General features: G+C 37.4%; 1 protein-coding gene across 5 annotated transcripts; it reads left to right on the forward strand.

Annotated features, from left to right (window-relative positions):
* The first annotated feature begins 1,603 nt into the window (after positions 1–1,603).
* Positions 1,604–11,223, forward strand: LOC112751626 (uncharacterized). 5 transcript variants are annotated; one of them, XR_003176438.3, is made up of 4 exons: positions 8,251–8,421; positions 8,514–8,567; positions 8,645–8,801; positions 10,943–11,223. XR_003176438.3 is itself a non-coding variant. In XM_072217312.1 (3 exons), exons 2-3 carry the CDS (start codon positions 4,687–4,689, stop codon positions 10,966–10,968), a joined length of 690 nt encoding a protein of 229 aa, XP_072073413.1. In that variant the 5' UTR covers positions 1,613–1,748; positions 4,680–4,686; the 3' UTR covers positions 10,969–11,223. The 5 variants fall into 5 exon arrangements, 2 of the variants coding, with proteins under 2 accessions (XP_072073413.1, XP_072073414.1); XR_011872594.1 differs by having other exon boundaries at positions 8,514–8,562; XM_072217312.1 differs by lacking the exons at positions 8,251–8,421; positions 8,514–8,567; positions 8,645–8,801 and adding exons at positions 1,613–1,748; positions 4,680–5,350.
* Positions 11,224–11,500: the final 277 nt, after the last annotated feature.

Genomic DNA, 11,500 nt, shown 5'->3' on the forward strand with positions numbered 1-11,500 from the left:
GTGGTTCCACCATTGATGAATGTAACTGAAGTGAAAGAGTGTGTGTGGTGGTGGTGTTGTACTTGTAGTAGTAGGTGCAACTGGTGGTGGTGGTGGTGGTGGTGAATGAAAGGGAATGAAGGGGGATTGGAGCAGCAAGCCTGTGCTGGGAGAGGAAGGAGAGAGAAAAAGTAATGTGATGATGATGGTTGAGAGAAGAATAATTTAGAGGTTTTGGTAATTTTTTAGGATTCAGATAATTTTGTCCTATAAAGTCGATCTTTTATGGGTATAAACTTTAATTTTATTGTTTCATAGTCAATTTTGTCAGCATTCAAATCTTTTATGATAAAAAATAACTATTTATTCGAATTTTAAAGTATAATAGTATAATACTCACAATTGATTTTGTTTAGATGGCTCATTTACATTAATATCTCAATAATAATACAATATAGCTTTAATATAAGTTTTTGTCAATAATAATATAACAACATATTAGAGAAAAAGAGCAACATGATAGCAATAAGATATAACTCTACTCTCAATTATACTTTCTTAATAGAGAACTTGGGGTTGGTCGAATTATCAACTTACTCGTCTACCTAAGTAAGTTTTGGATTTGAATTCTACCTATACATGCACCAATCCATTAACGAGCAGGCATACCTTTAAATGGAGTTCAGATCCATGACGGACTATTACACATGATGCCTATTTTATAGATTTAAATATGTTGATTTTCTTAATCACTAAGTCACTAAGTCATTGCTAATCAACTACAATTAATATCTCTACAAAGTTCCTTTTTTTTATTGCAGAATAAAAAAAATAGTCAAACAACACTTACAAATTATACATTAATTCTAAAATCAAGTAAGAAAATAGATAAATTCGATGTTAAACTATGGTCTGAGAGGAGGTATAAAGTTTGATTACAAAGAATTTTATAAGATAAAAAACAGAGATAAATCATGTAAACCCCGCTAAAATCGGAAAATAATTAGTCAATAAATCGAATTTTAAATAAGAAAATTAAAAATACAAAACTAGTATCAAAATAGGATAGAGCTCGTCAAAACGAGAATTTTGATACCAATTTCGAAAATTTGGCCCAAAATCGGACCGGAAGGACCGAATCGGTTGAACCGGGGCACAAACCGAGCCCGTGGGTCCAACCGGACCCATAATATAAAGGAAACAGCAGCCTTCTTCTTCCTCATTAGTTGCTGCAACGCCAAAACAGAATTGGAGGAAAGGGAGAGAAGCTTTCAAACCCTAACCCTTTGATCCACCATAACTCCTCCGTCTGGGCTCCGATCGCCGCACTGTTCGCGGCCACACGCTCAGCGCGTCGAGCTCTACCTTTCTATCCGAACAATTTCACTGGTAAGCCTCCTATTAAGTTCAGAATCCCTATCCCTCTTTCTTTGGTAAACTTGGAAACCTATGGTGAATCTTGTCCAATTTCTATGTTCTAGGTTCAAGTTAGCTTCCGGAACTTGTGGGCTCAAGCTATTGAGCATATGGGTATGATAAGAACACCCTAACCCTAGCTCAATCTTGTTTTTGGTAATAGAAAACTGAATTGGAACATATATATGTGTATTAGGTGTAGTTTAAGAGGGTGTTTATGCATTGGACTTGAATTTGGATTACTTGGAGCTTTGTTGGTGACAAGGCTTACTTTGGGGCTATTTTATTGAGCTTGGAGGGGCTGTGATTTTGAGTTGTGAGACTGCCTTGGGTGAACTAAGTGATCGGCCAAGGTATGGTTCAAGTTTCGCACGTTTAATATTTACGGTGTTGTGAAAACTTAGGTTAGAGGAACCATAGGATAAGTTGAATTGTTTGTTCTATTTAATGATTAGCCTTGTAATGTTGTTGGAATAGATTTGTTGGTGGCTATATATATTGGAATTATGAGGTGTGGAAGTTATTAATGGTGTGCTCTTATATTTATTTATGATGGATTAGGATTGGTGTTTGTTAATAAGGGTGTAGAGTTGTGTTGTGGTGGTATTGCATTTGCTGTAACTAATTATGTAATGATCAGAATTGCATGAGACTAAGTCTGGGATAAACTTGGGAATATAAGGAACTAAACTGGAAAATTTGGGACCTTTTTGTTAAATATACAATTTATGGCAAATTTTTAAAGTTAGGTTGTTAAATCTGTCCTGTAGCAGAAAAGGTTAAACAGAACAGCAACTTGTTTGTCTTGCTGCGACTTCTACGAGTTGAGTTTTGGAGCAAAATTAATTTTGTTATAAAATTTTATTAACTTGCTTCATTTCTCTAAAACTTCAGAATTTTAAGAGTTGAGGATTGGGAGTTGTGAATTTTTTAATATTGGTGGTCAAAACTGAAAAGAAACAGATTTCAGCAAGCTATGCATCAACTTCCAATACTTGTAACTCTTAGAATTGAATAGAAATTGGGTTGCAACCAAGACACAGTTGTTTCTGGATGAGCTAGGAGTTTCCAAATCAAAATTTAGCTTAATTGGAGTTTTGTAATAAAAGTTATTCAAATTGAAAGGTACTAGGCTTGTTGGTTTCAAAAACAGATTTTGACTCATTTTTACTTAACTTCCAGGTAATGTAACTTCTTTATTAAAAATGATATTAACTCAGAACCAATTGAGAAAGAAACCTGGATGAGTGAAGTGTAACTACATTAATTTTTAAAGTCATTGGATTTAACTTGAATTTTATATTGAATTTTGAATATCACATGCTGTTGCTGTTTTTCTGGTTTTATGCACTGCAGAACAGTCACTATTTTTCCTTTATTCCTAAGGCTAGAAAAATCAGAAAATTATGATCTTTGGTTTGTTAGAAATCTTATTTCAAGATGAACGCCTGGACATAAAGTTTGCGCAATTCCGAGTTCATTTGTTATATTAAAAACAGAAAAGGAAATAGAGTGTCGAGGATGTCTTAGTGATAGTCATGGGTTCGAGAAGTTAAAGTTTAACCTTCGTGTGATGTGACTGAATTAATGTTAGAGTTGGGTTGATTTTAAGATTATTCGATAATAAGAAGGTTGAGAAGAGTTTGATAAATAGTTTGGTCAGGACGCAGAAAGGATAATTAAGATGAATTATAAGGGAATGATGATGAAAAATGTGAAAGGGAGGTTGTTTATAAAAGGAGTTAACATGCCATGGCTTGATGAATGATTAAATAATGATTATGATTATGAAATGGCTTATGAATGATGATATCTGAGATACGATTTTCCCTGGGTAAAAACCGTGGCTCGCCACCACGTGTTCCAGGTCGATTCTCGATACTCTGTTAACCCTACGTCGTAAGGGTGACCGGGCACGTATAAATTCCCGGGTATGGATAACCCCCATTGAGTGATTTATATGATGATTGAATGTAAACTCTATGCATAGACTCTTGGGGATGCGCGACGGGGGACAGTCTAAGGTTTTCGGACTTGTCGGGTTGGCTGGATAACCGACATATGGGCCCCATCAGCCATAGGACAGGCATGCATCATATGCATTTGTTTGTTTTGATTGCTATGCATTTCCTGGGTTTGCCTAATTGATATATATCACCTGCTATCTGTTATACTTGCTATTTGTACTATCTGCTCATTACTTGTGCGTGACCTTGTTTGGTTGCTTGTTTCTGTTGCATTGTGAATGATGGAGGGATGGAGGAAAAGGAGAAATGGTTTGGTGTTAGATTAGGATTGAAATTGAGTAAGTTAGGTAGATTTAGAATACCTACCCCTGTTATAGCTTCTGTTTAGTAATTAAGTTGGATAATTGTATAACGGAGTTCTAGGATTGCCTATGGCATTCTCAGGACCGTATTTCTTATGCGCGTGGCACTTTTACCATGCTGAGAACCTCCGGTTCTCATTCCATATTGTATTGTTGTTTTTCAGATGCAGGTCGAGAGGCTCCTCGCTAGGCGTCTGGATCCTGGAAAGCGAAGTAGTCCTTGGGTGTATTTTGGTTTTCTATTTGTATATATGTATATATGTATTTAGCTTACTCTCCAAGAAACTTATGTATGCTGCTCCTCTTAGAGGTTGAGGGAGAGATAGGAGTTTATTTTGGTATTTTGGTATATTTTGGAGATACCTATGTATGTTCATATGTATATATATATATATATATATATATATATATATATATATATATATATATATATATATATATATATCCTCTGGCCAGCCTTAGCTTCGCAGGCTAAGTCAGGGGCTAGTTATGCTGTTTCCTTGGCTTTCCTTTATTCTTTTGCTTAACTTTATCATGTTCCTATTAGGTTTCTTAGCACGCAAGTAATCCTTTCCTGAGCGTTGCGCTTTTTGTTTTGCGATTTTGTTTTACCCGTTTTTCAAGGCTCCTAGTTAAGTATCTTTTCTCTATTATTATATATATATTACTATTCTTAGAGGTCGTAATACCTTACTAACTCAGTCTTATGACTTAAGCATAAGATTAAGTATGGTAGGGTGTTACATTATGGTATCAGAGCAGTTCGTTCCTATAGAGCCTGAGGAACGGACTGATTATGCCTCTGGGCATACTCTAGGTGTCTATACATGCTATTTAGGGTATCTAACTGATATATGAGGCATGAATGCTCATGAGCATGCATTTGGGACTTTGAAATACTAAACTAGAGATATTGAGACTGATCACCTTGATATCACTTATTTGGTGTGAACAGGAACCAAATGGCATCTCGTGGGCGCGGTCGTGAGCGTAATCGAGGTCAAAGACGGAGGGCTAATGAGGTAACCATACCAATAGATAGTTTGACCGATATTGTGACCGCAATGACGAGTGTTGCTGCTGCCATTGGTACTGTTGCTGCCGTGACCATCCGAGTAATGGATGGGATGCAACCACAAGCTGGAACTGGCAACAATGATGATAATGAATATGAAGGTGGACATAATGCTCCGAATACAAGGGTACCACTGAGTTATCTGGAGCAGGTTAACGTGGGTCAGGCAACGGGAGAAAGCTCAAGGAGGGCTGAGGTAGCAAGAAGTGATCACCGAGAACCCTTCACAAAGAAAAAGGGAAAGATTACACCGAGGAGCCAAACTTTCAAAAAGAATCGCTTTGTCGCTTCACATTCTCAGCGCTGGAGCAATGACCGAAGGAACGATAACCGTCTGGATCCGAATGCTGAAGGGAAAACTAGTACTCAACTGGATAATTTAAGGTGCCCAAGGTGCAAGGAGTACCATCCAAACAGACCGTGCAGGGCCGGATTAGGCGTATGTTACAAGTGCGGGAGACCAGGGCATATGTCTTGGAATTGTCCATACAAAGAAAATCGGGATGCAATTGAATTTAATTCTCATAGCCGAGGTAATTTTAAACCATCAGGTAAATTTCTAATTTCCTTGCATACGGTTAATATGTAATACTCGTTCGTGATGTATGACAAGTTTCAGTAATCATGAGGTCCAAGTCGATAATTAGTCAAAAACTATTGGTTATTGAGACGGAGTGACACTTAGCTACCTTAGAGGGGTGGTTAGACTTTTGAAGGTTAAGGATTAAGTAACGTAGTGGAAGCAGGTTGGACCATATCTAAGAAATTAGGAGTGTTGAAGGTTACGCAGAGTTATTGTTTGGAATTTAGTGACGGTGAAACTTTGAGGAAGAGGAGTAGAGCGAACACAGCCTTTAGATGTTAATTGTTAAGAGGTAAGTGGAGATGAAATCAAACCTCTATACGAGAGAGTTTCTAAGACAATTCTTGAAGGTGTGTCAGAACTTCCATTTCAGATAGAAAGCGAGTTTGTGATAGACTTAGTGCCGGAAGCCAGATTAACTTCAATCGCACCACAAGCAAAGACATCATTATAATCGGTAGAATTTAGGATTGAGTGGAAGGGAGTACTAGAAGAGGGAATCACCTAACCAACTATTTCTTTGTGGGAAGCGTCGGTTATGCCGGAGAAGAAGGAAGAGAACGGTAGGAAACCTTATGCAGAGAGAGTGTGCTAACGAATCTTCGCGATTTGATCTAATCCTTCTTTTGAAACCTACATTGACATTCGATCCGGAGCTCTTCCTAAATAGCTTGACTACCTTTCTAACTTTACTCCTTATGCGCATGAATATTGTTTCTTCCAGGATGAGTCTGAGCTTGTCTTGGTATAAGCGCGTAATCCTTGAATCTTGTATGCTCGCTATGACAAGAGTTGCCCCTATTCGCAAACCATGTTCTTCAGAATCAGCTGAGACTTTGTTGACTCTGTACGCTCTGTTCTTCCTACAAAAGGTCTCTAATTTGAACTCTTTTCTTGAGATGCACCCAAGTTCCTCTCCTTGTGTATTCCATCATTTCGGTATAATCCTGATTAACCGTGTACAAGATTTCCTTTCTGACTCATTACGAACACCGTTTGTATTGCTCATTCATTTTTCGAGCTTAATGTCCTTTTGAAAATTAACTCGAGCCTATATTAGTATCACGTATAGAATATAGTTGTGACTGTGGAAATGTTGATTCCTTAAGAGCATGACTTTTGGATACAAAAGATAAAGCAGGTAAGCATGCGCCGTCAAAAAGAGTTTTGGAGCTTTAAATTCTTGTCGAACACAAAGCCTATGATTAGTTTAATGCGCTAGAAATACACCGGTTACATAGATACCCGAATATGAAGAGAGCTTTCAAACTCCAAGAGAATGATTAACCCCAAATCCAGTAATTAGAATACCCGAACTTATTTAACAACTCAGAATTAGTGCGATACATTACCAGAGGGGTTTAGGATACGTGTAAATACAACATCGTGAAGTGGTAACGGACGCCCTGAGTAAGAAGTTTTTGGGGAAATGCTTGGATATAAATTTCGGAGAAAGGAAGGCTAGATAAGTTGGAACTTTAAATTGGATATTAAGGGAATAGCTAAAGGAGTCAAACTAAATCTATTGCAGTTTTAACACATAGCAAAGACGAAATGCAGGAAGCGTGAGGGGACGATAAAGACCTACCGAGGATGTCGAAGTCTGGCAAACGAAAGGGAACTAAGAAAGATTTATATGTTTAATGTCGAAATAGAGATTATAAAGTCAAAGACTTAAGGAGTGCAATAACGGTGATAAGGGGCTACTAAGAGTACCGAAGCCGGTTGAATCCAGAAGACACCAAGAGAGGGTTATGTGTTGAGGTCGGAAGTTGAAATAAGAAACTGTTGTTAGAAGCTTACAAGAGAAATTTTTGAAGTTACCTTGAGATTTCTAAAACCTACCACGAATCAAAGAAGATATTTTGAGCAGACAGAAATGAAGAACGAGGTGGAAATCTATGTGATTACAAGTTTGACGTATGAGAAAGAAATGAGAGACCACCAGAAACCATTCGAAATGCCACAGTCGTCGAAGGTTCTACATTAAAGGTAAAAGGGAATAGCTATCGATTTCGTAATAGATTGCCAAGGTCTAAGACAAAAGGTGATACTGTTAGGGAATCGTGGATCAAGTGATCAAGTCCGTTTTGCCCATCGGAGCAAATTACTTATTAGGAAAACCAACAAGACTATACATCAGGGAGAAGGTGAGACTCTACAGTATGCTAAACAGCCTTTGAATTAATTGGAAACTGGAACATCGAATGTCTTAATTCCTGAATTTGATAGCCGAGACAACAGAGGAAAAGTTACGCAAATTTGAGTAAAGATTCTCATTATGGGAGCCGACAAAAGAGTAAGGCAGATCTAAGAAGTTAAATCCCGCCAAGTTAGCCTATTTCAAATTTTGGAGAGTATTGATGGTCAGTGGCGTGCCAAATAGTTTTTGTCATACCTTTCGAACCTATTCCAACATACTCCGTATGTCGTAACTTCTGAAGCACGCCTTTAAATCAAATTCATGTCTTACAACCTAAGCCAGCTTAAATGAAAGGAGATGGACGTATCGAGTGACGAAGTCGGTTTCAAGAAACTCTGAATATGCCAAAGGACTACCCACACCTCTTTTCAGATAATTGAATCTGAATTTTGAGGGCAAAATTCCTAATTTTGTGGGTAGAATGTAAACCCCGCTAAAATCGGAAAATAATTAGTCAATAAATCGAATTTTAAATAGGAAAATTAAAAATACAAAACTAGTATCAAAATAGGATAGAGCTCGTCAAAACGAGAATTTTGATACCAATTTCGAAAATTTGGCCCAAAATCGGACCGGAAGGACCGAATCGGTTGAACCGGGGCACAAACCGAGCCCGTGGGTCCAACCGGACCCATAATATAAAGGAAACAGCAGCCTTCTTCTTCCTCATTAGTTGCTGCAACGCCAAAACAGAATTGGAGGAAAGGGAGAGAAGCTCTCAAACCCTAACCCTTTGATCCACCATAACTCCTCCGTCCGGGCTCCGATCGCCGCACTGTTCGCGGCCACACGCTCAGCGCGTCGAGCTCTACTTTTCTATCCGAACAATTTCACTGGTAAGCCTCCTATTAAGTTCAGAATCCCTATCCCTCTTTCTTTGGTAAACTTGGAAACCTATGGTGAATCTTGTCCAATTTCTATGTTCTAGGTTCAAGTTAGCTTCCGGAACTTGTGGGCTCAAGCTATTGAGCATATGGGTATGGTAAGAACACCCTAACCCTAGCTCAATCTTGTTTTTGGTAATAGAAAACTGAATTGGAACATATATATGTGTATTAGGTGTAGTTTAAGAGGGTGTTTATGCATTGGACTTGAATTTGGATTACTTGGAGCTTTGTTGGTGACAAGGCTTACTTTGGGGCTATTTGATTGAGCTTGGAGGGGCTGTGATTTTGAGTTGTGAGGCTGCCTTGGGTGAACTAAGTGATCGGCCAAGGTATGGTTCAAGTTTCGCACGTTTAATATTTACGGTGTTGTGAAAACTTAGGTTAGAGGAACCATAGGATAAGTTGAATTGTTTGTTCTATTTAATGATTAGCCTTGTAATGTTGTTGGAATAGATTTGTTGGTGGCTATATATATTGGAATTATGAGGTGTGGAAGTTATTAATGGTGTGCTCTTATATTTATTTATGATGGATTAGGATTGGTGTTTGTTAATAAGGGTGTAGAGTTGTGTTGTGGTGGTATTGCATTTGCTGTAACTAATTATGTAATGATCAGAATGGCATGAGACTAAGTCTGGGATAAACTTGGGAATATAAAGAACTAAACTGGAAAATTTGGGACCTTTTTGTTAAATATACAATTTATGGCAAATTTTTAAAGTTAGGTTGTTAAATCTGTCCTGCAGCAGAAAAGGTTAAACAGGACAGCAACTTGTTTGTCTTGCTGCGACTTCTACGAGTTGAGTTTTGGAGCAAAACTAATTTTGTTATAAAATTTGATTAACTTGCTTCATTGCTCTAAAACTTCAGAATTTTAAGGGTTGAGGATTGGGAGTTGTGAATTTTTTAATATTGGTAGTCAAAACTGAAAAGAAACAGATTTCAGCAAGCTATGCATCAACTTCCAATACTTGTAACTCTTAGAATTGAATAGCAATTGGGTTGCAACCAAGACACAGTTGTTTCTGAATGAGCTAGGAGTTTCCAAATCAAAATTTAGCTTAATTGGAGTTTTGTAATAAAAGTTATTCAAATTGAAAGGTACTAGGCTTGTTGGTTTCAAAAACAGATTTTGACTCATTTTTACTTAACTTCCAGGTAATGTAACTTCTTTATTAAAAATGATATTAACTCAGAACCAATTGAGAAAGAAACCTGGATGAGTGAAGTGTAACTACATTAATTTTTAAAGTCATTGGATTTAACTTGAATTTTATATTGAATTTTGAATATCACATGCTGTTGCTGTTTTTCTGGTTTTATGCACTGCAGAACAGTCACTGTTTTTCCTTTATTCCTAAAGCTAGAAAAATCAGAAAATTATGATCTTTAATTTGTTAGAAATCTTATTTCAAGATGAATGCCTGGACATAAAGTTTGCGCAATTCCGAGTTCATTTGTTATATTAAAAACAGAAAAGGAAATAGAGTGTCGAGGATGTCTTAGTGATAGTCATGGGTTCGAGAAGTTAAAGTTTAACCTTCGTGTGATGTGACTGATTTAATGTTAGAGTTGGGTTGATTTTAAGATTATTCGATAATAAGAAGGTTGAGAAGGGTTTGATAAATAGTTTGGTCAGGATGCAGAAAGGATAATTAAGATGAATTATAAGGGAATGATGATGAAAAATGTGAAAGGGAGGTTGTTTATAAAAGGAGTTAACATGCCATGGCTTTGATGAATGATTAAATAATGATTATGATTATGAAATGGCTTATGAATGATGATATCTGAGATACGAGTTTTCCTGGGTAAAAACCGTGGCTCGCCACCACGTGTTCTAGGTCGATTCTCGATACTCTGTTAACCCTACGTCGTAAGGGTGACCGGGCACGTATAAATTCCCGGGTATGGATAACCCCCATTGAGTGATTTATATGATGATTGAATGTAAACTCTATGCATAGACTCTTAGGGATGCGCGACGGGAGACAGTCTAAGGTTTTTGGACTTGTCGGGTTGGCTGGATAACCGACAGATGGGCCCCATCAGCCATAGGACAGGCATGCATCATATGCATTTGTTTGTTTTGATTGCTATGCATTTCCTGGGTTTGCCTAATTGATATATATCACCTGCTATCTGTTATACTTGCTATTTGTACTATCTGCTCATTACTTGTGCGTGACCTTGTTTGGTTGCTTGTTTCTGTTGCATTGTGAATGATGGAGGGATGGAGGAAAAGGAGAAATGGTTTGGTGTTAGATTAGGATTGAAATTGAGTAAGTTAGGTAGATTTAGAATACCTACCCCTGTTATAGCTTCTGTTTAGTAATTAAGTTGGATAATTGTATAACGGAGTTCTAGGATTGCCTATGGCATTCTCAGGACCGTATTTCTTATGCGCGTGGCACTTTTACCATGCTGAGAACCTCCGGTTCTCATTCCATATTGTATTGTTGTTTTTCAGATGCAGGTCGAGAGGCTCCTCGCTAGGCGTCTGGATCCTGGAAAGCGAAGTAGTCCTTGGGTGTATTTTGGTTTTCTATTTGTATATATGTATATATGTATTTAGCTTACTCTCCAAGAAACTTATATATGCTGCTCCTCTTAGAGGTTGAGGGAGAGATAGGAGTTTATTTTGGTATTTTGGTATATTTTGGAGATACCTATGTATATTCATATGTATATATATATATCCTCTGGCCAGCCTTAGCTTCGCAGGCTAAGTCAGGGGTTAGTTATGCTGTTTCCTTGGCTTTCCTTTATTCTTTTGCTTAACTTTATCATGTTCCTATTAGGTTTCTTAGCACGCAAGTAATCCTTTCCTGAGCGTTGCGCTTTTTGTTTTGCGATTTTATTTTACCCGTTTTTCAAGGCTCCTAGTTAAGTATCTTTTCTCTATTATTATATATATATTACTATTCTTAGAGGTCGTAATACCTTACTAACTCAGTCTTATGACTTAAGCATAAGATTAAGTATGGTAGGGTGTTACAAATCACAATCTCCAAATAAGTCTAAAGAT

The sequence above is a fragment of the Arachis hypogaea genome, chromosome 15 (assembly GCF_003086295.3).
Source record: "Arachis hypogaea cultivar Tifrunner chromosome 15, arahy.Tifrunner.gnm2.J5K5, whole genome shotgun sequence".
Lineage (NCBI taxonomy): Eukaryota > Viridiplantae > Streptophyta > Magnoliopsida > Fabales > Fabaceae > Arachis > Arachis hypogaea.